General features: G+C 41.8%; 3 protein-coding genes across 6 annotated transcripts in view; all 3 read right to left on the reverse strand.

Moving 5' to 3' along the window:
• The window catches only part of LOC136626577 (speedy protein A-like), a 31072-nt gene extending 24465 nt beyond the window's left edge, over positions 1–6607 (reverse strand). Inside the window, exons 1-2 of the mRNA XM_066601626.1 lie at positions 6390–6607; positions 5979–6072 (exon numbers count right to left, since the gene is read on the reverse strand). Coding sequence (XP_066457723.1) covers positions 5979–6072; positions 6390–6607 — 312 coding nt within the window. The remainder of the gene's footprint in view (positions 1–5978; positions 6073–6389) is intronic.
• A 4316-nt stretch (positions 6608–10923) lies between these two features.
• LOC136624837 (speedy protein 1-A-like) lies at positions 10924–15248 on the reverse strand. Its single transcript, XM_066598770.1, has 6 exons — positions 14941–15248; positions 13747–13904; positions 12869–12927; positions 12008–12090; positions 11599–11767; positions 10924–11513 (listed from the first exon to the last, which is right to left on the reverse strand). The coding sequence occupies exons 1-6, from the start codon at positions 14973–14975 to the stop codon at positions 11277–11279; spliced, it is 741 nt and encodes a 246-aa protein (XP_066454867.1). The 5' UTR covers positions 14976–15248; the 3' UTR covers positions 10924–11276.
• A 10741-nt stretch (positions 15249–25989) lies between these two features.
• P4HA1 (prolyl 4-hydroxylase subunit alpha 1) overlaps positions 25990–27362 on the reverse strand; it is a 47086-nt gene continuing 45713 nt past the window's right edge. For all 4 annotated transcript variants that reach the window (XM_066600583.1, XM_066600584.1, XM_066600581.1 and 1 more), the window contains exons 13-15: positions 27196–27264; positions 26750–26846; positions 25990–26593 (exon numbers count right to left, since the gene is read on the reverse strand). In XM_066600583.1, the coding sequence (XP_066456680.1) occupies positions 26523–26593; positions 26750–26846; positions 27196–27264 (237 nt within the window). In that variant the 3' untranslated portion in view covers positions 25990–26522. The remainder of the gene's footprint in view (positions 26594–26749; positions 26847–27195; positions 27265–27362) is intronic.

The raw sequence follows: 27362 nt of genomic DNA on the forward strand, positions 1-27362 counted from the left end.
CCCAGGGGTTAGTTATCCCAGAATTACGCTTCAGCTCTTCTGACAATGTGGCCAATTTCTTTATTGCGATAGTCACTTTACCTGAGGGGCCTGTATTATCTGGAATATATGTACAGCAAGTTTTCACCAATCATTTTACAAACACCACCTTTCTCGGCTAGCATCATATCCAGAGCCACTCGGTTCCGGAAAGCCATGGTGGCCGTGGGGCCCAACTGATCAGCAAGCCCCTAAAGTGCATCTCTTGTATAGCTCACGAACCCCTGCTGGTTGTAATATATATACAAACGTTCTTATTGATGGTTACTATTCCAAACAGGGACTCAAATCCGGCCTTAACTTGATCCCTGGCTTTAAACTCATCTGGCACCCCCCCTTGGCACTCTGATTGCATCTATATATATACACATGTGGATCAAACCTGCCACCTGGTTTCAGATTGTGACGCTCGTCTGTAGGACCTGAGAGAGAAGCAGAGACCACAGAATGCGTTATTGACAATTCCTTGGAGAGACCTATGACAAAATTAACAAGAGAATCATTTCCCAAACTTGGCTACTGTGGCATGTACCCTCCGGAGAAAAAGAAAAACTAATGGAAGACACTCAATTCAAGATTTACCCGTTTCCTTCATTGCCCATGGATCTACTTTCCCACTACTCCGTGGACGGTAGGGTGTGTGAAAAGCCTGGAATATACCCAAAGCAGACATGATGTATTGCATTATTTCACCTGTGACATTTGTACCTTTGTTAGACTCAATTACTTCCGGTACCCCATATCTGCAGATTATCTCATTCATGAGCTTCTGTACGGTTACCTGCTTATTTACTTTGGTAACAGGGTAGGTCTCCAACCTGAAAAGAAATCAACAAGCACATATTCATACTTCCCAACAAGTGGGAGCTGAATGTAGCCAATTTGCAATCCCTGAAATGGGTAGAGTGGTCTAGGCAAGCGATATGTGGCAAATTTACTTCTGCCCTGTTGCTTACGGCAAAGATCATGCAAAATTGGACAAATGATACAGCAGCTACAGAAAACCCAGGAGCCACCCGTCCTTGCTCAAGCGTTGACATCATTGCTGCTTTGAACGGGGTGTTGGATGAGGCGAGCATCGCCACCATGCTGAAGGAGGTGCTGGAAGGCCTGGAGTACCTGCATAAGAACGGCCAGATCCTCAGGGATGTTAAGGCTGGAAACATCCTCCTGGGTGAAGACGGTTCCGTGCAGATCGCAGATTTTGGCGTTAGCGCGTTTCTAGCCACAGGAGGCGACATCACCAGGAATAAAGTCAGAAAGACCTTTTGTGGGCACGCCATGTCGGACGGCACCGGAGGCGACGGAGCAGGCCAGAGGACACGACCTCAAGGCGGACATCTAGACCCCCGGTAGGTGTGTCTTTCCGTGCATCAGCTGGGCCATCATGGGGCACAGGGACCGTGGTAGGCAAGTTCTGTTGACTGTCCGCCATACGCCGTCCCATTTCTGCTGCTCCCATATTTAGTCCATTTGTCTTTTTCTTGCTTGCTGGCTTGTAACTGTAAAGTCTTTAGCATATCAAAGTCCAAAGTTTGTATCAAAGTCCAAGTTCATATCAAAGTCCAAAGTTTGTATCAAAGTCCAAGTTCATATCAAAGTAGTCAAAGTCCAAGGTTTATATCAAAGTCCAAAGTTATTGTCAAAGTCCAAAGTTATTGTCAAATTCTTCTTTTCTTCCACGGCTTCAGGTTTGTGATGGCGTTGCCTCTTGCTTCTCCGGTGTAGGAATTGGTGTGAGCTTTCCACTTTGTCAGGTAGCAGTAGGGCTTCCATGAGACTTTGCACAGCTGCACCATTCTTAATTGGCTGTCCTGCTGAGGTAACAAGCTGTCTGGCCTTCCATGTTGGGCCGTAGTCATGAGCTATGCCAAATGCATACCGGGAGTCAGTGTAAAAGGTTGCCATCTTACCTTCTACCACTCTACACGCCCCAGTGAGGGCCTTCAGTACCGCTTCTTGTCCTGAAACATGGGGAGGCAGAGTTTCTGCTTTTTAGGACATCTTGTTGTGTGACCACTGCATATCCAGTGTGGAGTCGTCCATCACCTTGGTACCATCTATAAAAAACAACTCAAAATATGCATTGTTAACAGGGGCTTCAGTAACCTCTTAAAACTTACATTTTCTTGTTGCATCACTGCTAGACAATCAGGCTGATATTCTATTTCAAATAGATCAGAACCTTGTTGCAAACAATTTAAAAATAGCTGATCTGCAATACCTAGATCACCTATGCCTTCTCCTCCCCCCTGTGAACCAGGATACTCAATTAAAAGAAGAGTAGCCAGGTTCAAAAGAGCACATTGTAGCCGGATCTGACAGGCCAGAGATAAGTGCTTGGGTTGCACTTGCGTGAGTATGCTCCGAATGACAAGAGGGGTGAGGACCACTAAGGGGGAGTTGGTTCAATACCAACTCCGAAGATTTGTTAACCATTGCCTGTACTGCTGCCACCGCACAAACACATGAGGGAGCTCCTCGAGCCACCGGATACAGCTTCATGGAGTAGCATCCAGGTGGCCGTGATTGTCCCCTGTGCTTTTGTGTCAATACTGTCGTCCCCTGGCCAGAAAATTCCGTACAGAAAAGAATAAAGGATAAAGTGTAAAAAGGGTGAGAAATGAGCTTCAGGGGTGAGATAGGAAAAAAGGAATGATTGAACGAAAACAAAGTGGACCCATGGGCGGCAGTATGAAAACAAGGTCCAGAAAGGTGCGGAGTTTGGCAGCAGGTGTAAGTACAGGTATGGCCGTCCGTACGTTTCTTCTATAGAGCATTCTCAGAAACAGTATAATTGTGACTTGTTGGCAGGCTTCCAAATTATCAGCACACAGCGCCTACATCACACATTAACTCTCATCCGTTCATGCAGTCAAGTCTCATTCAAATATTAGTAAGAGTTCACACAGGACGTAACGCGTATGATGCAACTGTCCTCATCTTGCAAACAAATGCATTCAATCACTCCCACCTCACTGTCTGTAATACCAGAGAAGTATACCACACTAATATTTCCCATAAAAGGAACACACATCTAGCAATTATGCAGACGTCCAACCAATTACAGAACTGACATTTACACAAAGAACTGCAAAAACAGTAAGATTCACTGGATTCATTACGGGTTCTATTCTAGTCAAGCAAACTTCTCTAATCTTTGGCCTTGAGAGTTAGATGAAGAAAACCAAAGGGAAGGGGGGGAGATCCGGACTAGCTGCGGCTTCTAATAGATCAAGCATTAACCCTCTATGTACTCCTATATATATATATATTATCACATATTGACCCTCTCCTTCCGACCTTTCTTCTCAGCAGTATCTGACTTATGAGATATGGACAACACGTACAGCAATGACACAATTATTATGACATTAAAACATACAGGACAGACAGCACGGTGGTTAATTGTCACATAATTGTCTGCAGACTCTGTATGAACTTGCTTCATGTCATAGGGGGACACAGACTAGAGGATTCCCTTTCTCCTCCATTTTTCCCCCTTGCAAAGTGGAAAAGATTTTTCCAGCAACAACTACATTCATGGGAAATTTTAAGCACAGACCTACTTGGGATGGGGGTGCTAAACACAGACTGCAGAACAGATAATCGGGAGAAGGCTATTTGCAGGCGGGATGAGGGGACTTGAATGTTTCTATGCAAAATTCAGAAAAGGCACTCGTCATTGCAGTTCAAAGAATTGGTATGCCAGGTAAAAACATACATAGATGGGAGGTCAGAGGCCAGCTCATTTCTGCTGCGGAGCTAAGATGACGTCTGAGCGGCAGCTGAAGGTATTGTTACAACAGAAGCTAAAATGGCCGCTGGGCTATGGCTGGCACTGAAATGGCCACCGAAGGCGTGGCCTAACTGCGCGATGGTGACGGGAGGGTCCAGGAATACTACATACTAGACACGTATCAAGATATACCGACTGGTATTGGCCCCAATAACAACACGGCCATCTAGGGGCAGGACAAAAGGAAGAAAAACATCGTCCATGACACGGCCGGGGCGGTGCCCTCAGATGGTGAAGAAGGGCTGCCTTCCTTTGTCTTCAACTCAAAGCATATGAATAATCACCATCTTGAATCTGCAACTTTCTTACTTCAACTTTACGTTACTTACTGAAACATCTTTCTCTGCCAACTTGAGCAATCGTCTATTAACTACAATTCCTTCATTATCAGCTAACACACTTTTCAAGCCTTCTCCGACAGCCCCCACCTTTGTAAAACGGCTGTCCGCTCTCTGTGAATATGAACTATTCCCTGCATTTAGACTCATAAATAACACATACGCTGGCACCTTCTGATAACGCCACATGTTCTGCATTTTTCAACTCCTCTCTATATACTACCAACTAGACAGGATCCAAAAGACCATCATCTACAGTCTTCTTCTTAACAATTTAAACATCATATATTACAACGGCCTAATTATAAGTATATATAACTGCCTGAGACCCTGGTATGCCTGTAGCCTTATGCTCAATCATGTAATGTAAGAACTCTAACGTCTGACGCCCTTTCACATAACTTCTTAACTTTTTGCCTGCTCTACATGACACCAAGTGGACAGAATCCAGGAGACCCTGATCAGTAGTCTTCTTAAAGAACTTCAACATGTTATTACGTACGATACAACAAGACGTAGTGTTCAAAGACTTCCACGCCAAATGCCCTGTCCTCGATGACGTAGTGTTCACAGACTTCTACGTTCGATACAGTTAAACAGCCAAAATGCCCGATACAGTTAAACAGCCAAAACGCCCTGCACCGTTAAACAGCCAGTCCTAATGGACCCACAAAATGCCATGTACAGTTAAACAGCCAAAACGCCCTGTACATTTAAACAGCCAGTCCTACTGGACCCACAATGAAAACACATATATATGCAAATAGTCAAATTACAGATTCTGTCCCTTGGTGTCACTTAAGAGTACCCAAGACCTGAGGTAACAATGTCTATTGATGACAGCTTAACAATTGTACATTGAAATAACGACTGACCGCAGGACAGACTACAATCAAACGTGCCAAAACAGACCACGGTAGACATCATATATATGTATATATGTGACTTACCGCGCTGTATGGGGTTGATCAGTCCCCGGCCTTTGGCACGGCCGATATCATCAATCCAGGTCTGTGTCGCAGTCCAATGGTTATCATCAGCGTCAATCAATAAATCATCCTGCCGACTACGCCAGTTGTTAAGGACCGTTACACATGACCGGTCACATTAACCTTTCAAGCCTTGGGTTCCAAATTAGTTCATACCTGGATGCATCAGAGAGGCCAAAAACTATATGATTTATAGTAATTAGCTCTCACAGATATGTAGAGATGAGCCGCGGCAAGTATTCAGCCCACTCTGCTTAAGGCGCGTACACTGAATCTTTATTGACGGAGTATAGTTCTAATACAGGAAAGGAATACGTCATTAGTCACGAGGTTAATCTTATTGGGTTAGAAAAACATCTAGAATTGTGCTTTGTTGAACAATCAGCGCAGTGAGAATAAATATGTGAAATGTCCTTCAAATGATTATTCTCTCTTGTGAGTTTGGATGATCGCAGCGTCTTATCAGCACGATTTGCTCTTTTCCCAAAGCTCAGGACATGGGGGAGTCTTTTCTGATAGCGGCTGTACCAGGCAAATGTTCTCGGATGAATAGAAAGAAAAAAAAAACAAAAAACAAATCTCTAGACATTGCACCGAATACCCTGCTGTAAAGTTATTTCTGCTTTAATTATTGTTTCACTACGCACAAGCTTATTTACATCTTATAATGCTCCATTTTGTATCTAGCGGCCATTTTGAGACAGATTCTTCCATTTTATGGACCTGTACTTTCTCAGGGGTGTGATAGGGGCGTTCCTCCATCTAAGCCCTGTCAAATCCCTAGCTTCCAGTGCTGTCAAGGTACAACAGTACCCCAGCGATGTTCATTTCCATCATAAGACAGACCCGTTCGGCCAACGCAGATGTGAAAGCAGCCTTATATGTTGCATCTTGTTGCCCATCCTTCCTAAAACATAAGATGATAAAAAGCTGAAACTTGTAATAAGTGGACAGAAAGACAACGAAACAAACAAAAAAGGTATTGCAGTTTCTTGGATTTGCTGTTTTTCTCATCCACATTGCAGCAAAATCTCACTTTCTCTTTAAAAAAAACAAACTACTTGGATGCATAAAATAGAAGTGTTGCATGAATGTACTCCTAATTATGCAGGAGAAGGAAGGTAGTGCAGGATTGTGCATAGTTATTGTTTTTCTAGAATCCTTTGCATTGCAGATTCTGCTTTTAAATAGCAGTAATCATGTCTGTCCTGTGGCCGCCATTACTTGCGCGTTTGAACAGAGAGTGTCCTGTTCTTCTCCTGGGCTTCCATATCTGGCAGGACAGCCCGCATTGTCCAATCACATTTGCTCATCGATTCGACAGATATTCCTTCCCATATACAATGAATGCTTGACTGAGTGTTCTGGATGGGGAGAAGGAAGCAAGTTGCCAGACATCTCTGGTGGTGGCAGATCTTGCAGAAAACATAAGGATCGGCCATGTTAAAATCCAAACAGCTCAATACATCTTTCTACAACCCATGTGCTTTTTAGGGAAAACCAGTACACATCGGATGGTCGTCGGGTCCCTCTAATATGTATAGCCACCTTAACCCACCCAATTGTTCTTTAGATGGGATTCCGCGATCCAGGGGTGTAGCTAAAGAATCATAGGCCTGGGTGCAAAAGTTTATCTTAGGAGCCCCCCAACATCTCTTAACCCCTTAACGCAGAGGTGTAACTTGAAGCTCCTGGGCCCCAACGCAAAACCTGTAACAGGGCCCCCAACTATAATGTTTTATTCATAGTACTGGGCTCCCTATATGGAGAAGAGAGGCCTTATGGGCCCCCTAAGGCTCCTGGGCCCGGGTGTAACCACATCCCCTGCATCCTCTATAGTTACGCCAGTGCCGTGATCATTGGATACTGCCAGGACTCAATTCACAGTAATTGTGGCTGATGTTTGTTACACTGGATTCATATTCTTGCAGCTTCTATTAAATGATGAGGCAATAGCTTATTTTGCCTTGATTCCCTGTAAATTTTGGCATTTTTCATATTGCTTTTTGTTGCATTTTCCTTTTCATGTATACAATCAGTTTTCAATGAGTCCATGACAGCAGCAGTGAGAAACCGCCTCATATCCAGACAAGAAATAGGAACTTTCTAGATCTCTTAAAAGAAGCGAGAACACCCTTCAGCTCCTCAGTCCGTAGCGATACCCATGGACTAGTTGAGGTCTTTTATTTATGTTTGTTTTCAACTTAAAATAAAGTTTAGGTATAAACTAAAAAAAGAGACTCAGCAGTAGGAGGGGAAATAGCTGTGCTGTCATGGGCTGATGGAAAACGGATTACCGGCAAGTAATCTGGTTGTTTCCCTTACGCTCATGACTCTGTATAGCGGTCAGTCACTTGACGCCTGTGGAGTGGCTGCAGATCAAAGATTAGTATCTGGTTTTAGCCCGTTTTAAGGAAGCAATCAAAATGATCAGTAATGATGATGGACTGATCAGTATGACCATCCCTGTTGTCTGCCTACTGGAACAGATGCTGCAGGGCCACAGGGACAATAATGTGTCATTGTCACATGAGGAAGGAATACCAATCTATCAAGTGTCTAGCCAGTCTGCCATTACTCAACACCGCAGGGAGGGTGGCTTTGGGCAAGAAAGGGGGTGTCTTCTCAAACACATTTCTCCAGCAATGAGAGAAGTATAAACAGGGAAGAGCAGGAGGAGGAGGGAGATAATATAGGTCAAGAGACAGGGGAGGAGACTATGTAACATTCCTTCCATCCATCCATCGATCCATTCATCACTAACTCCAGCTATTCTATGAGGATGGTAGTCACAGGCAGCACTTGTGCATGATACATCAAGAGTATATCGGCTCTCGCGTAGATGTAGGCCCCCTCCAGACGGCCAGGTCAGATCCGGCTGTGAGAATTCTCGCAGCGGAACCCGACCTGAGCATCTGCAGAGAGCAGCGCGGGCACTCACCTCTCCCGCGGCCCCGCCTCTTTCATGTGCCGGCTGCCGGGCAGCCAGCGCATGTGCAGAACGGGGCCAGCGGCGGGTGAGTCACCTTTCTGTGCGGGGCTCTACGAGCCCCGCACAGAAATAGAGCATGCTGCAATTTGTTTGCCGCGCAAGATTTCGCGCGGCCAAATCGCGGCCGTCTGCATAGGATTGTGTTTGTTAACGCAATCCTATGGCAGCTTCCAGGGGCAGAAATTCCGTGGGAAATCCCACCGCGGAATTTCCGCCCGTCTGCAGGCAGCCATATTCAGACATGGCGTTGGTCCCTCTGACTTCTGGGTGTCTAAGCTGGATGAGTGGCCAGAGCTTGCACAACATGCTTTAGAGGTGCGTGCCTGCCCCACTGCTGATGTGCTGTCAGAAATTGTGTTCAGCACAGCTGGGGGTATGATAACGGACAGACACATCTGCCCATCCACAGACAATATAGATTGGTTCCTTTTTATAAACATCAGGCAGACATGGATTTCACCTGACATGGCAGATTCCTCTGATTATTAAGAAGGATGGCTATGTTTACTCTCATACAACTGAGTATAAATTTATATCAAAGACCAGACCATGCTGTGCCCTCAAGGTACTGCTGGAGGTCTCCCTGCTCCTACAGTAAAGAACCCTCTTCATTGTCAGTGTGCAAACCCTCTTTCCTCTAGACGTAGATGATGGGAGAGATCTCTGTATTGTCCCCTGATACATTTATATATATTTATTAGATTACCCCTGAGACGTCTTTTTCTAAACTAAATAAAGCCAATTGTGATCACCTCTCTGGGTATTGTAGTCCGTCCTTTCAATTTATTTCTATAGTTGCCCACCTTTGTACCCACTCAAGCTCCGATATGTCCTTCTTGAGTACCGGTGCCCAAAACTGTCCACCATATTCCATGTGTGGTCTGACCAATGATTTGTAGTGAGGAAGAAGAATGTTCTTGTCATGTGCCCCTAGAGTTCTTTTGATGCACCCCATGACCCTATTTGCCTTGGCAGCAGCTGCCTGACACTGGTTGCTCCGGTTAAGTTTACAGTTAACCAAAATCCCCAAGTCCTTTTCCATGTCAGTGTTTCCTAGTGGTTTCCCATTTAGTGTGTAATGGTGACATGTATTTCCCATCCCATTGCCGTAACCGTACGTTTATCGGTGTTAAATCTCATTTGCCATTTTTCTGATTAATCCCCAACTTATCCAGGTCCACTTGCAATCTCCTTGCATCCTTTCTTGTTTTAATATCTTTACATATCATTTTTTGCAACTGCACGGGATATGCAAAGGCCCATTATAGGGAGAACTTGCATTACATTTACACTCTGTGCGCCACTGCAAACAATAATGAGGTTTCATAATGAGAATCAGGATAAATGAGACAAGAAAAATCACTAAAAATGCTTTTCATTAGAGGCATGAGTAAACCAACAGGCCGGTTGTATGATGTGATGAGCTGATAATTGGCAAGCTCTTTAGAGTCTGTTGCAAACACAAATGATGCATTTAGGTTACACAAAGACATCTAAAGTTGCCTGCCTTAGATTATGTTCACATGTAGAATTCATAGCTGAGTTTTCAGTAGTGAGTTCTCCCTTAATAAACGGCATCAAACACCACAGCTTTTTGCCGCAGTTATTAGCATCGGTCCGCATGCGGAATTTGCCCTGTCAAACACGATCTTCAACATCATAATTCCACATGTGGATTTTGCACAGTGACAGGTTAAATTCCATGTGCAGATCTGTGTAGAAAAATACGGCAAGCAGCAGTAGATTGTGACACGATCTGCCATGTGAACATACCCTTAGTTTTAGCACATTTATAATTCACATGACTGTAGGAAGCTGCCCGTTACCTTTCATAAATGTATTGGATGCCTATGATCTGTGCTCATGGAAATCCAATAAATGTTCCTATCCGTTAGGCCGGCGGCTAGAGACCCCGATAGTAGTGAACGTTGTTTCCATATTTGCTTTTTTAGGACCCTTGTCTATTTCCCTCTTCTCCGTGCACCCATGGGGCTTGTAGGATTAAACAGCATTGCTTCCTGACAAATGCTGCTGTACTTGCATGTTGTACAGCAATTAAAGCAACATACCAGCAATGCGATTTTCAAGTTCTACTTTCAAGGATACCAAATGTTGTTGGGAATACATCAAATAATAAATATTACTACTGTTTGACATAAAAGAAACAGACCGGGTGTTTTTTTGTTTTTTTTTATAATGATCTTAAATCATGAAAAGTAGCACAATAGTCATTAATATCATGCACAGTCAATGCCCTGTGATTATTCTTGACTATGTAGTCTTGAAAAAATAGCTGGCAGTCTTTGCTATGGAAACCGTTCCAAATATTTTATTTGCATTTTCCGAGTTTCACAAAACTTTAGTATTTTTTTCAACCCCTCAATGATGAGCATTTATGTAATTAGTGCGGAGGTGGGCTTTAAGATAAATTGCTACATGTTTAGAACATACTGATGATACAGGCTTAGCAGCTGAGCCCACAAAATCCTCAACAGTAGCGAGCTGTAACTGACAGACAAGGTCCTGCTGCAAAGAGGCGGGATTGGAAATAGCTCTGACCCAGACCACTAATCCCTTAGATGCCACAGTCAATGGTGACCATGGCATACAAATGGTTAACAGATGGCTAACTCTCATGAGCCCATAAGCTTAGTTTATGAGGCTCATAGGAGCTATAAATTACATTTTACTTAGACACACAGATATACAAAAAAAATGACTCAGACCAAGTACAAGAAGTTAAAAAATGTAACATTTATTATTTGTGTATTATATGTGTTTTGGTTGTTACCTCCCATCACTCACAAAGAGGGAACAGCAACACGCAGGACAGGAAAAAACCCCAGTGGAGGAAACCTGTAGGGAATCCATGGCTGCTGTACTGCCCTTCCTCCGGGCATACTAAGGGAGGGTAACACTATAAAATGTGTGCAAGGTGACGGTGTGTGACTACCTACAGTGACTGCATGTGACTACCTACAGTGTGCGGGTGTGTAATCATGTTTATTGAAAGTGTTTTTCGTTTGTACGTGTGTGTGCACATCAGTAAGTATGAGCTGTGAATGTGTGAAGTCTTGTCTGTGTTCATGTGGTGACCATAAGAAGGAAATGTGACGTCTTCACCTGTCGTCGCAGCTGTTGGGATCCGTGTCGGGTTCCTCTTCTGCCTGTTGGACTCTCCACATCGATGGAAACCTGTGGATGTTCTTACAAAGAGCACAGGGTGGAGGTGGGCTGCCCCATGGGCCGTGGATGGTGAACTCCTCGTGATGTCTTCTGAATATGGGAATAGCCCAGCTGTGTTGGATCTGCCGCTGTCTTCTCCATGCCCAATGTGTAGGATCTTCTGCCATGACCTAGGATTAAACAGTATATGATTAGTATTATTATCAGACAGACTCTTCATTCAAGACTGGAGTGTTTTGTGTTATTCTTACTAACCCGTTCACAGGTGCTCCGGTCCACCAACGCATTGAATCCCATCTGGCGGAATAGCTGGTTCCGTTGTTCCAGAAATTGTTCCTTCCTCTTCCTCCAGCCATCTCCTAAGGCCCAGGCATAGATTTCATCACAGAAGTCGATGTCTTCCTCCATCTGGTTGGCTAAGAAGCTGCCAGAAAAAAAATTAAACTAGATGATGAACAAGTTAGAAGAGTGTAAAGCAGATTACCTGTCTAAAGAGGGAACTGGAGAAAAGGGGGGAGCTACTGAACACTAAAACAAGTAATGCTATGGGGTCCTGGAGTCTTCTCCATAGTTCACTTGGACTCCTGTTTCTTGTTTTAGTGTTCATCTTTATATTTATATATCCGCCTATAAATACAAATCTGTTCTAATAAAAGCAACTTACAGCGCTCGAAAGAAGTTCTTTCTATATTCCTCGGTACGCAGTCCGGCTCTTCTGAAGTACACGAGGACCATCGCCAGGAGGTACTGGTGGGAGGAGAAGGACAGTGAGAGGCTGGAAGTAGATTTACTTTCTACATAACTTAGAATTCATTATATATGTGATCAATATACTTCTGTGAATACTAGTCAGTAAAGAATATAACTACACTGTATGGTTAAATGTCATTGTTACATCTAACATTGACTATTATGTCACCAAGTAACAGAGTGCAATGTGTCACCAGGCCTATTACATCAACATAAGTCCCTTTATTTAACAGGGTTGTCCCATGAAAAATAGTGTTTACGGTTAAATCTAGCCCATTATTAGGAACATTTTACACTTACTAAAAATCTTTAGATATTCCAGGACTAATTCTAGAATAGCGCCACCTGTTGTGACAGAACTTTTATGTGCCCGGTCAAACCTTGCTTCTCTGCAAAGGATGTCTTACTCTCTTATCACTAACTCATTATCTCTTCTGACATCAGAGAAGAGGCAGCAACTTCAGAGGAAGGCGCTCACAACTCCAGGAATCCTTCTACAAACCCAGCAGGGCAGAGAGAGAGGCAAGACTAACCAGGTGTGTGACCACCTTGGAACATTTACTGAGGTGGACACAACAGAAACAGCAGGTGGCGCTATTCTACTATCAGTCCTGGAATATCTGGGGATGGAAACATTTTTTAAAAAGTGTAAATGCAAAAATGTTTATATTTATGGGCTGGATTTAACTATAAATAATAGTTGTTGCCCCTTTAAATATGATGGATATTCTGTTATTTTCCAGATTTTCTATCTGTTTCCACAATATTATCTTACCTTGTCAGATGTTCTCATGCAGCTATCTCTGGTTAGAAACTTCTTGAAGTAGTCAAGCTCTAGAAAAAGAGGAGAAATATCAATATTTCAGCGATTAATGTAGCAGTTTAAGCAATCTATTTAGTGACTACAATAAAGTAACACAATCTCCTCTGGGACATAACAGTGAAATAAGCAGCCGAAGAACGATTAGTTGTGTACTTCTACAGGAGTCTCCTGAAGACCATGGACATCACATGTGGTGACAGCATCACACAGACATTACATCACTGACTGTCCATGAGAGCTTGGAGATAAATAGGTTAGAATGAATGAAAGCAGAGTAAAGTGTTAATAGCAGAGCTAACTGTAGAAGCAAGGTGAGACCCCGGGTACAACCTTCTTACAGACATTTTTGGGAAGAAGACACAAAACAAACAAAAATTGTTGCAATATATTAAACAAAACCTGCCAGCGGGATAATTCTGCCAAACAATGTGCAACATGAACCCAGGACAAGTATGCAAGGTGCCGCATGTAAGTGCTATTCTGAAACATTGCAGCATTTCAGGGTAACACACTTTGCAGTTTGCGCCGGACTCTGCTCACCCGCAGCATGTTGACTGTCAGTCCTCTCTCTGCTTGTGTATAGGGATACACCTGTCAGTTAACATGATGCGGACGAGGAGAGTCCGGCGCGGCCCGCCTCATTGACTTCAGAGCTCTGTTACCAAGTCAGACAGACAAACTTCTAAGTGTGTTATTCTGAAACGCCGCAGTGTTTCAGAATAACACATGCAGCCACCTTGCATTCCTGTCCTGGAATCATGATTTATCATAGTTTTATCTAAGATGCTTTAAACCTGCTGCAACACAAGGAACATGGGATGGAGTCTTACCGAGGACACGGAAGAAAGCTTCCCTTTCCTCCTGTAGTTGGGCCCGGTCATCCCTCCTTCTCTTCTGGAGGTCTTCCTCACACGGGCAGAGTTTTCTCTTTCTCTTCCGGCTGGGGTGTCCTCTGTTGTTTGTTCTGGACAGCGTGCCATCCGTAATCCTTAGCAGGGGAAATAAAAAGGGATCATTATTAGGCCAATATTCATAGTTTCTTATAACTAAATTAAAAGTGTGGATCACAATGCAGTCTCAATACAATGTTATCACATTATGGTTGTTTGTCCCTCCCTATATAGTAACTGCCCCCTATAATGTTAATAACTCCATAATAATGACTCCATACTTATGTCTTCATACTTATGTCTCAATTCTCCAGGCTTATAATCACCAAATGGATCTTTATTTCTTCATAGCCACCAAAACCTCCAGTATATCTCCAAATAGATTAATTCACTCCATAATCTCCATGTTTATAATTATTAAACTTAGTTAATAATAATCACATTTCTGAATAATAATTGGGGGCAATGTGGAATATGTTGGGCACTATATAAATAAGGATATAATATACCCTGAACAGCTTAATAAATTAGGGCTGTAGCTCATCCTGCCCAGCCTTTCCATATGTTTGGACATCAAGTGAGGGATTGGGCTGCAAGCTTTAGTTCAACCATCAGGGTCAATAGCGCCCTCTTTGGTAGGGATAGGTGATGGGGCCATAACAGAAACTGCTACAAACACTGAATTACACGGTTAAACATAATCAAATCACAGTTAGGTTACATCATTATCCTGCAGTTCTGTAACAGCTATCTGCAATAAACACTATCAGAAGCATTTGTCTAACAACTCCCTACAGCTGGACATCACTCATCTATCACCGCAGTACCCCCTATATTATGTATAACCCCTACATTATACACTCTACATATAATACATGTATATATATTACACTTCTCATATAAGTACACAGCCAAATAATATCCCTGGACCGTATATAAAGTACAACGGCATGACTCTTACCAGGCTCTAGTAGTATAACACATGTTTTACACCCCCCCCTTCCCCCCCAAAAAAAAGTTTAAAGGAAAAGCAATAAAGCAATAACACAAGAAAGCGGCAGGTCTATAACACAACTTTTACAATACAGCAGGCTCAGCATATGGCAGTATACATTCCTCAGATTTGTTACTTACCTCTCCTCACGGACAGCGGGCGGTGTATTCTCCATCACTGATGTAGATCCGAATCTCAGTTGAAGATAAAAGTCGCTGAAGTCGCTTTAATAAGAGCAACAGGGAGCTAGTCTCAACTCTAGTAGAGCAATCGCAGACTGGCACCAACTGTCATTCTCCTGCTCGGCTTGGAAGCAAATCCTGCGATCCTATTGGCTGTTGCTGGTGGCACCTGTCACAATGGTTCACACAGCAGTAGATGTAAAGGGAGGCCGCACTCTCATCATCTTACCCTCCATACTACTATATTAGGGCTTTGAATGGCTACTTAAAACTTTCCCTTTCTTATATTTTCCATTATATTATCCATCTAGCGCCATTTATAGCGGCTGCCATGTTGTTCTCTTGGGTGTGATACAATCTGTCATGCTGTATATTCATACACTTGGAGATAGCACAGCTTTATTCTTATGTTATCTTTAGTGAGTTTTTCCTGCCGCCTCCAGATGTTACCCTCTGTATGAAGAGAAAACTAGTTTTTTTTTTAACCCCTACATTTCCTATTGGTTGTTATCCTATCAGTTTTGTTGCAGGTTTTACTTTGATTTATATATATAACTGAGGATCGACAAGAATACCCAGAGGGCATTGGGGCAGGAACATGTCGCAATTAGTAAATGTTGTTGGCAATATGTAGATCAGGGGTGTCAAACTCATTCTCACCGAGGACCACATCGGCCTTATGGTCGCCTTCAAAGGGCTGATTGTATAGTACGGGTTTGTTCACATGAGCATATTTGAACAGCGTATCATGCCTGAAAATTATTCCGCAAGTAATAGGCAGTGAATAGATTGATTTCCATGGGTTCGTTCACATGAGCGTATCTTTTCATGTGCAATCACCTGACAGAATATGCAGCATGACCTATTGTGTTGCGTATTACACACTGCAATAGGCCATTTAGGTGAAAGATCCTGCTAGTGTAAAAAAAAATAAAAAATTTTTTTTATGTCCCGTCCCCGTCTTGTAGTCACCCATTCCCTGGTCAGAATAAATAAATGTCATAGGACATATGTTAGATAAGACACTAATCATATACTGAATATGGTTTTAAACAGATAACAACCCACCTATAGAATATTAACAACACAGACAAAAAGGCAGAATGAAAAAATGCAATTACCCAATAATAACAAAGTATGAACTCTACCTATTAGCAAAAAAATTGTAATTTTTTGCTCAGAAGCCTTACAGGCTAAGCCTAAGCTCAGAGGTCATATAGGCCAAGCTTGGAAGAAATCCAAAACCTAGATGCCAAGCCCAAAGGTGAACTGGGGCAAAAAAAAGAAAACCCTCTCACCCCTCTAGGCAATTGTGTTGTCATCAAGTCTTGGACCTATATGTTCAGGCGCACAATTAACCCTTCGTTATTTTTTGCATTCTTGCAGTGCCAAGGCAAAGTTGGACTGTAATATCTCATTAAAGGTGATTCTGCGCATGATTGCCGGAGATCCTTTTAGAAAATGCCTATTTCCTCTCCCGATTCCAATTAATTGTAATATTAGGTGTCGCCCAGTTTACCATACACCTTAAAGTCAATGTGCTAAAAAAGCACCACCAGATAAACCGGAGGTCAAATACTTCAAACATTTGGTAAAGGTGCAGTAATGCAGGGAGCACATCACAACTCAGGGGCCCAACCACATATGCAGGAGTGGGGTCCCACAAGGCCAGAAAAACTGTTCCTGACCTCCAGAGACAGGGGAGCACAGCACGCACTACAGGGGACAAGAGAAGGATTCCAGGTTTATCCAGTGGCTCCTAGTAGAGGCTTGCAGCAGACAGGTAACCTCCATAGACATCTGGCGAATACATTTTCCCAACCGGTCCCATATACAGAAAACAGGGACAGAAAAGGTGAAGGGTGTTTCCTTTAAAAAAAATGTGGAAGATTCCCGTTTCCTGTGCAGATGGAAAGCGCTCTATCATGACCGAAGTCATGGGCGTAAGAAATATACTGCTTAGTATTTACCAGCCCATTAGTTTATTTGAGCTGTCTGCATACAGTATAGTTTACATATAGCGCCTCCCTAACATAGAACCGATGAAAGGAACAACTGATGCATCTTGTGCTTTACTTCTCTTGAAGACAATATAAAGAAAAAAAAGCTGAAGCTGGTGGCCAACACTACTGTCCTGCAGAACTATTCTCCAGAGCTGAAGTCAGGGGTTACAGCAAAACCAAGAGCCTGGCATCTTAAGGCACATATAACTGAATTATAGCAGATTTTCAGTGCAGGTTTGTATATAGAAAGGCTGCAGCGCATTATACTACCAGCCTTGTGGATAAGATCTCAACATTCCTAAAGCCGTATTGAGACAAAGCAAATTTGTTTCAGGTCTTTGATGCATTTTTTGAGACGGATATATTTGTTGCCTTGTCTGCATCACCATATCATCCGGGAAATACATATATTGGGGATTTGTGTTTGTTTTTTTTAATGGGGGGCTGTTTTAGATTGATATTTCCATGTAGAGGAACAAGCTGCCATAGTAAATTCTGCCGGGGAATGGTATAATAATGCAGTGTGTGCTCTGTAGTCTGTCAAGAGGTACATCTATTGGACCACCTTTTACCATTGTCTTCATGCGTATGTCTAGGCCTGGTTCAAATCTGCTCTAGAACCTCCATCCAGAACTTCAGTCGCAGATCCTGCACAAAGTACCAGAAGAAATCGCGCTGCACGCAGCACTTTTTCTTTCGGTAAAATGCTGGGTGCAAATCGAACAGACCTTATTATAGTCAATGGGGTCCGTCATAAGACGAATCCTTTTGGCCAACAGATTCCCCTTTCCTGTTCCACGAATGGAGCAGGCAAACGGAACTCCCACCACAGATGTGAAAGCAGCTTAGACTGGTAGAATTGGAAAGGACCTCCAGGGTCATTTGTCCAGTCTTTGATTGAAGACTTCCATTGAAGAACTCACCACCTCCCGTGGTAACCTGTTTCACTCATTGATCACCCTAACTGTCTAATATCTAATCTGTGTCTCGTCCCTTTCAGTTTTATGCCATTGCTTCTAGTCTTTCCCTGTGCAAATGAGAATAGGACTGATCCCAGCGACAGCCCTTCAGATATTTGTAGACAGTTTTTCAGTCTCCTCTCAGCCTTCTTTTTTGCAAGCTAAACATTCCCAGATCCTTTAACCGTTCTTCATAGGACATGATATGCAGACCGCTCAACAACTTGATAACTCGTTTCTGAACTTGCTCCAGTTTGTCTATGTCTTTTTTTAAAGTGGGGTGCCCAGAACTGGACACAGTATTCCAGACTAGGTCTGACTAAAGGAAGAGTAGAGGGGGATAATTACCTCACATGATCTAGACACTTGAAAAAGGCCTGCTTTGGAAAGGCCGAAGCGCGTTGTACTGAATAAAATTGTGGAACCTTTCTACTGTGAACCGCTATTTATACGCCTACTGAGATTGGGGGTGCCTGAGCAATAGGCATCCCCGTAAAGCAAGTGACGCACTTGGTTACTTCCTCTTCTGATCAAAGATACCGCCTGAGCACTGAGAATTTCTTCTTTTTTTTTCTCTGTTTTTATGATCTTGACTCTATGCTTCTCTTAATACATCCCAGAATTGTGTTTGCCTTTTTGGCTGCTGCATCACATTGTTGATTCATGTTCAGTCTATGATCTATTAGTATACCCAAGTCTTTTTCACATGTGCTGCTGCTTATCCCAATTCCTCCCATTCTGTATGTGCTTTCTTCATTTTCTTTTACCCAGATGTAGGACTTCGCATTTCTCCTTGTTAAATACCATTCTGTTAGTCGCTGACCACTGTGCAAGCTTTCCTAGATCTTTTTGAATACGCTCTCTCTCTTCTCCTAGCTTTGTGTCATCGGCAAATTTGATCAGTTTCCCATCATTTCCCTCCTCAAGATCATTTATAAAAATGTTGACCAATACTGGGCCTAGGACAAAGCCTTGTGGTACCCTCTTGATACATTCTCCCACTTTGATGTACAGTCATTTATGACCACTCTTTGGAGTACGATCCCTCAGCCAGTTGTGAATCCACCTAAAAGTTGCCTTGTCAATCCCATATTTGGTCATGTTTTCAATAAGTATAGCATGAGATACTTTGTCAAATGCTTCACTAAGGTCAAGATAACCTAAATCAAGCGCATTTCTCTAATCAACCCAGTCGGTGATACTGTCATAAAAAGGAAATTAGATTAGTCTGGCATGACTAGTTTGTTACAAACGCATGCTGGTTCTAGTTAATTACTTCATTTTTCCCAGGTATTTCCATACATGCTTTTTAATAATTTGTTCAAAGATTTTTCCCGGTATATAAGTCAGGCTCACAGGCCTGTAGTTTCCTGGATCCACCTTTTCCTTTTTGAAGATGGGGACAACATTTGCCGTTTTCCAATTTTCTTGAACTTTTCCTGTTCTCCAGGATTTTTCAAAGATTGTGACGAGTGGTTCAGCAATTACCTCCGCTGCTTCCTTTAGTATCCTAGGATGTAATTCATCTGGACCTTGAGACTTGAATTCATTTAATTTAGCTAAGTGTCCCCTCACCATCTCTCTGCTTATAGATAGTCTGCATTCTTTTATTTCCCCAATAGCACAGGGAAGATCAGTTGATGCTCCATCTACTTTCTGAGAAAAAACAGATACAAAAGAGAAATTTAAAAATTCGCCCTTCTCAACACCATTCTTAACCAATTCACTATTTTCATCTTGCTTTTGCTTTTGACATACCCCCCAGATCCTTTTTTATTGCCTTTGGCCTCTGTTGCAAGCCTCAATTCATTATTAGCTTCAGCTTTTCTGACACTTGTCCTACAGTTTCTGCAGACTGCATTATATTCTTCTTTAGATATTCCCCCCTCTTTCCATTTGATAAACATATTTTTCTTCATTTTTAACATGTGTGCGCAAGTTCTGTGTTTATTCATCCTGGTCTCTATAAATGCTTCCCATTCTTCCTTCTTTTAGGCATTGTTAACGATTGCGCTTTGAGAAGGTTATTTCGCAAAATTTCCCAACCTTCTCTGACATTTCTGTCCTTAAGAACATCCAGCCATTGGATTCTTCCCACCCTCTTTCTAAGTTCATTGAAATCTGCCTTTCTGAAATCCAACCTTGAGGTCTGAGTTTCTCCCTTTTCCCCCTTTTTATCCAAAATTCAAGGATAGCATGATCACTGCCTCCTATGGTCCTAGCCGCCTTTACTTCCTCAACCATTTCCTCCCTGTTGGTAAGAATTAGGTCCAAGATAGAAGAGAAAACAAGGAAATTTGCTACCTTTTAGAAGATAAAGTTTTCAGCAAAAGCAGATAAGAATTTTTCGGATCCACTACTTTTACCTGAGAGAGATTCCCAACAAATGTCTGGATAGTTAAAATCTCCCATAATCACCATGTCATGCTTTTTGGAGAGCTTGGCCATCTGATGTAGAAAGAGTTCATCCATATCTTCTGCTTGTCCAGGTAGCCTATAGTAAATCCCTATAATGGTGTCTTTCCTGTTGTTCTCGCCTTGCAGTCTTACCAAAACAGTTTCTATAAAACTACCATGCTCTGAAGGTTGAATCTCTGGAAATTAATGTTTTCCTAACATACAACACAATACCTCCTTACCATTTTTTTGGTCTGTTTCTTATAAATAAGTTGTATCCTTCAAGCCTTCTATTTTAATCATGTGTATCATTCCACCGTGCTTCCATGATGCCTATGACATCAGATTTATCTTCCTGTTAGGAGCTCCAATTCTCCTTGTTTGTTTCCCATGCTCTGTGCATTTGTGTAAAAACATTTTAGTTTGTTTGTGATCGGTGTCTCTTGCTCCTCTACCTGCCTTTGTTCTTTCTTTCCATTTCTAATAGCGAGGTTCTCAAATGCATTAATTAGCTGAAAAATTTTACCTGGCCTATCACTATCTTTACGCAGTCCTATACTAGCAATAGACTAATTTACACGCAAAGACAATCTTTCAAGTGATTGAAAGATTTAAAGTTAAAGCAATCATTTTGCATAAAGTGTTAATAGACACTAATGTCCATTAACACTTTATTACCTTTTTGTGTGTAAAAGGGCCTCCAGAAGCTTTTTACAGAGCCCAGCATGTGGTCTGAGCTCTGCAGACAGCTCCATTGTTCTCGCATGGGTTGTTGGCAGAATACAATGTAATCTCCCGCTGAGAACGCAGCATGCAGTCTTTGTTATCTCTCTCCAGCTGAACGATGGATTTTAAGCTCACCTTAAAATCATCGTTCAGCCAAAAAGTGCACAATGGCCGCGTTACACGCTACAATTAACACTCATTTGCAGTCTCGGTTTGACCGAATTTTGAGCGATAATCGTTGCATATAAATGGGCCTTTAATCTTCACAATTAATACTATCAATCTAAAAAAAAGCACAATACATTTTTTTTTTTACAGAAATGTATTTAGGGCAAGGATGCAGTGCACAACAATACAAAGATCACCATGAGAACAGAGTTAAGTGTTTGCCAAACCTGTTCATACATCGAGTTATCTAAATAGAGAACACTTCACAATCCCGAACCCCACAGACATGTACAAAAAGAGCAATTAAAAAGGGTTATAAATAGATCAATTTTGCCACAAAAATAGATTTTGAAGTATAAAAACTACAGGAACATTCTGCAGCTGGTGACGAGTTCATGTTTATGGAGCATCACGGGAAGTAAAGACCACATGGGTGGGTAAACCTAAAATTGGCAGATGCAAAAGGAGAAAAATGGTAACATTTCCCTGTTGGCACAACAGTAACTCTATTCCTTGGGCGGGTCTATGGAAGGCTAAGGCACTGTCTTGTCACAGAACAAAGCCAGTAAGTGTAGTAATGTGTGCATTCCACTTAATTACAGGTCACATTCACACAGCGATGCCAGCGGGGAGAGGGCACTTCAGCAAATTACAGGAATTAAAAAAAAATTCTATTTCAGCAGTTTTGTGCACCACCAGCACTATTTTGGCAGCATATTGTCCTTTACCTTCTCCAGCACAATTCTGCCAAATTAGACTAGGATGCACAAAACGACAACGGACCACCAATAACTTTGGCACCAAAACTTTCAGCAGCACCACGATGCACAAGTCACACTATTTACTGGCTTCTGTTCTCCTGCTGCACGGGGACTAAAATGCTTCCAATAAACCAGCAGGAATAGAAAAAACTCCACACAGTTACGTCACAAAAATACTTATTCCGTAGGAATTTTCAAGATGATGAAATGTATCTACTGTAGCTCTCCCAATGAGAAGTAATCCACCAGTGAAACGGATCCTATACAGGGTTGCCAACCACCTAAGCTAGTTTTTCTGGACAATTGAACCAAAAATCACGGACGGCACAATTTTTTTTTTCACAGACGTATACCACACCCATTTCTACAGGCCACACCCACATGCCACACATTCAAAACGCCCCCAAAATGTGAAGTATCATGGACCTGTCAGGAGCAAGGAGATGTAATGTCGTGCGCAGAGCCCCATGCCAGAGCCCCAATCTGCAATGAGTTATAAAGACGTACTTTACTGTCAGTCTGTCACATTTATATACACCCTGTCTTGTGAATTATTATTAACCCCTTAAGGCCAGGTTCACACAGGTGATAAAATCTTGTGATTTTCGTGCGATGCGAGAGTGAGTGAAAACACAGAATTATGAAACTCATGATTTTCCATAGTTTCATTCACAACTGCGATGTTTCCACTCCTGTGATGTTGCGAAGTGAAAAAAAATAATCTCACATCACAGAAAGATGGGGCATGCCGCAATTTTTTTTTATCTCCTGTGTTTCCCTATGGAGCCTCCTTATTATCAGAAAGCACAAACTTGCGAGAAAATTGCAATCGGCAGCGATGTTTTTGCGAGAAAAAGCAGCGCTAACGCTCAAGAATCAGGGGAAAAAAAGATACAATTGTGCCACAAATTTCTCACGACTATATAGCACTCAATGAGCGCTGTGTACTAAAAAGTGAAAGCGGAAGCATTAGTTCTGCTATGTTACCCAGCGATCACATGATCACCAGGTGCCCTTTGTCACAGCAGAGCTGCAGGGTCCTGGATGATCCTGATCAGCTCTGCCAGTGACTAGTGTCACTGCAGGATATGTTTTCCCCTGTAACTAGTGCTCACATGGATGTTCTAGCTATAGTGGAAAAATGTGAAATTAAAAAAAAAAAAAAAAAAAGACATGTGAATGACCCTCAGATGTTACGGGGAACATGAATGGCAAAAAATAAATAAATAAAAAATGTATAGTAATTTATATATATATATATATATATATATATATATATATATATATATATATATATATATATATATATATATATATATATATAATCGTAAAGAAAAACTGACTAAAATAAAAATATATACATAAAAAAGACAATGATTTAAAGCCGATGCCAACCAAAACAGTCGCCATATTCTTCCTATAATCCAAAACTATGCAAATTATATATCGAAACATCCAAAACAAAAATGAGGAGCCCATGTTCGTACTTTATTTTAGTGTAAATATACTAATTTTAAAAATAAACCATAAATTACATTTTTTTTTTAGCTTTTTACCCCTAATAAAACTAAAAAAAGGAAAACAAATTAATTGGAAAAAAAAGATAACACATAAAAAGCCCTATGTGTCATGGGAAAAAAATGCAACAAAAATTATTAATTTTGGTATTTAAAAAAAAAAAATAGAATTAGGCAGTAAAACCAAACGAGTAAAATCCCTAAAAAGTGTCTGGTCCTTAAGAGGTTAAAGAGTACATATGTAACTTGTTTGTGGAGAAAGGGGAATCTCCGTGGGATATTGGATGTTATTAAAGTTCGTAATATTTTTATTGCTGGATTTTGCCTGTTACATGAGTGCAGAGCACTGTTGCTATGTGAAATCTGTACACTGTTATGAAGCAGGTGGTGTCCACACTGTACTTACTAGCTTTGTGTATACGGGAGCTGGCTGATCAGTACTGCACACTCCAGTGCTCTGCCGATGCCTGTGGCTTATCTTGCAGCCACAGCAAAACCTGTCTCCCCCTGACCAGGCAGCTTCCCCATATATAGACAGAACCGTCTGTACACCACTTGCTTATAAGCCGCATACGGATTTCATATAGCAACAGTGATCTGCTCCAAGCAGTGGAGCTGTAGGAGTTACTATGACAGAGATCCAGCAAGGTTTTTAAATAAGGAGGCAAAATCAAGTAATAAAATATATTACAAAGTTTATTAGCAACTAACATCCCTTTTGGGGTATTCCCTGCGGGGTAATGGGTGGCAGCCCATGTCTATAAAGTTCACAAGTATATTAAACACAAATTAACATACTTATAATTACAATAACCAGAGTGTCAGTCTACCAACACATGTAACTCCTTTCATCATCAGTGCAGACAATCGTCAGACATCACTTCTCTTTACGAGCAGTGGAAGGGCCTAGGCTGACAAAGAAAGAAGATTGGCCGAAACCCTTGCTCTCTAATTTTCCTTTTTTTGCCGGCTGCCCTAGCGGTGCCTTGTTTGCGCTGCACATGCCCAAGCTTGAAATCAAATTCTCAGTGTTTTTTCCTGCCGGACACTATGGACAGCAGAAAAAGACACTAGTTTTTTTGTGGACTGTCTATGCATTTATGGATGGTTGGCAACCCTGATCATTTACCTAAAGCAGCCAATGCTCCCCATTTTTAAGGCTGGGTTCACTCAAGGACTCCTATCCAGATAATAGCTGTGCACAAATACAGATCAATCAGGTTTTTGATCTAATGGTATCCTTCTTGACATCTGGGTCCAACTACCGTATGTGTTAAGGAGGCCTAAGAATCATTTCTCTCATTTGGTCACTTCTTCCCTAATGTATGATCACCACTTATACCTATAGAAATATTCTAGCAAGAAGTGTGGCTATATTTTCTATGCATTTATAACCAGGTGCATATATGGAACTCATGGGGCTTCATAGCAAAATTCGAAATTGCCTCCTCCCCCAAAAGAGAAAAATGATATTAGAGACAGCATATCTATATTGCAACCGATTTAGATACAGCAGCTCAACTCTAATGTACCTATAAATGATGCAGTCACCGTATAATAGTCAGATACTGGCGCTACACAGTGATAGTAATTACAGTGCAGTTACCTCTAGGCATAGTGGTGCCTTTTGTGCTTGGAGATGTCAATTTTCATTTTTGTTCTCTATCTTGTCCCAGACCACCATGAAGATTTTTTTCCAGCCATGACCCCTCTTCTGCTACATCCAATGCACTTCATACTACCACTCCCCATGATACTACGGTCTACCCTTTTGCTGAATGTTCAGTCAGCAGCACAAGTCTCACTTACCATCTAGCTTTTCTGGGCACTGCTGCCTTAATCAGCACGGGCTGCCTCCTAAACTAAACTGAGACCAAGAAGGAGTGAGAGAAGGCAGCCTGCACTGATGGAGACAGCAGCATCTGGACTAGTTAGAAAGTGAGATTTGGGCTGCTGGCCTGGACATTCAGAGGAAAGCGTAGGCGAAATCAGCCATAGGTAAGCCATTCGTACCTAGTAGTAATCCCATTGTTTGTCTCCATTGGCCACTGGCTATAGCTCTATTGGTGCAGAATGTATCCAAGGCAGATCTGGTAGTTTAAGCTTAAAGGGTAGAAGTGACCAAATGTAGGCCCTTTAACATATACAGAGTAGTGTTTTAAGGTGAAGTAATTTTCTAATCAATGTAAAGGTTGTTGAACCGCTTCTCTGTGTGTACTTTTCACTAGTATTGGCATACTACTACTCCATTTCAGGCTACATAGTCAGACATCACGATGCTAGGAGTGCTCCGAAAGTAATAACAATATACAGAATCAATGTTTCTCCTGATAGCTTCAATTGAGACCTTTTTGTAAACCTGTAGGATATATCCGGTTATCGCTAACGCATGGCTCAGGTGGAGAGCACACAACTCAGGATTTGTAAGAGTATTAAATATAGAAGTTCTGTTCTGCCCCCAGCCCCCCCCCCCCCATCCCCCCCAAAAGCCCTGCCCTAGGCATAATGGTGGGTCAGCTTTGCCTGGTGTGCTCCTTGAATTTTTTTTTCATGATTTCATATTTGGATATTTGAAATGAGAAATATTATTTGTCAATTATTGTAAGACTGTAAATCAAATTTTGCCTAAATATTATGTTGAAATGTATCAAGAAAAGTAAAAATACAAAACCCTGCACCAAAACAGACGGTCAATAAACCTACATATATTTTAGTATTTTTTCTCTTGGTGTCACCAAAGCACAGAGGGAAGGAAGCCGGGGCCCGTGAATATCAGCTGTCTCCAAACCGTGTTGCGTGGCTCCAGTTCTAATCATTGCATACTAACAAATTGTGCAGATTTTCCACCTTCAAAATAGCAATAACCAATAATGTCCTCCACAAATGATTCTTTCCCGGAGATTTCTGAGACTTGGGCTTTACAGTTCATTGCTAGCACACTGGGCAAAGCACAGTCTGGGAAGCTTTGTGGCCGAGAAGTGTTCCTTTTTCACATAATGTAGGTTTGGATCATTCCAGTTCAGACAACGTACACGGCCTTCGGAATTCCTGACCCCGCTCATGCATCCATTTATTGGATACTGCAATACAAAAAAAGGTTACTTTGAATGGAATCAATAAATCAGAAATATTATCACAGCTTATTAATTTTTTTACTTTTTTTGCAAACTATCAATTGAAATATTTATCTGTAATGACTGTAAGAAGACGCTGCAGCAGATACATGACATACTCACCCCATTTACTGCCAACTAAAACGGGACATGCCGCATGCCTTGTGCTGTAATCTCCTTCTCCACTTTGGAAGAGGTTATACCAGAAGACCGCTGTTCCCTACAAAGTCACATTTACCAGAGTGATTAATTTTGGGGAGGGGGGAATTCTTTATTAATGTAGAATGCCCTAATCCAACAATTACCAAAATGTGCATTTATCAGATCTAAACAAGTCCAGCATACGGCCTTAGAATGAGAGAATAATTTCAGACACGCATCCTTCCGTCTGTGTTGCGTAGAAATATTCACAATGACAGAAAACTAATGACAACACTTTCTTAAAGTATATAATGCCTCCAGAAATCCCAGCGATGGATGAAACCTTACGTGACCCATATAACCCTTATCCTTTATATGGAAATATAATATCTGGACACTACAGAATGGCCTCAGTCAAAACACAATACCTTTTTAGGGTATACTGCAGCTCCTACTTCTGGAAAGACTGTAGCGCCACCTGCTGCCACGTCGCTCATCTGCAAAATGCAAATATTTCATATTTTACTGCATTTTATGGACACTCAGTTTTATTTTCTATTAGCATTTAAAGGTGTGAGACAAACTTTATATCACC

The sequence above is a fragment of the Eleutherodactylus coqui genome, chromosome 4 (assembly GCF_035609145.1).
Source record: "Eleutherodactylus coqui strain aEleCoq1 chromosome 4, aEleCoq1.hap1, whole genome shotgun sequence".
Taxonomy (NCBI): Eukaryota; Metazoa; Chordata; class Amphibia; order Anura; family Eleutherodactylidae; genus Eleutherodactylus; species Eleutherodactylus coqui.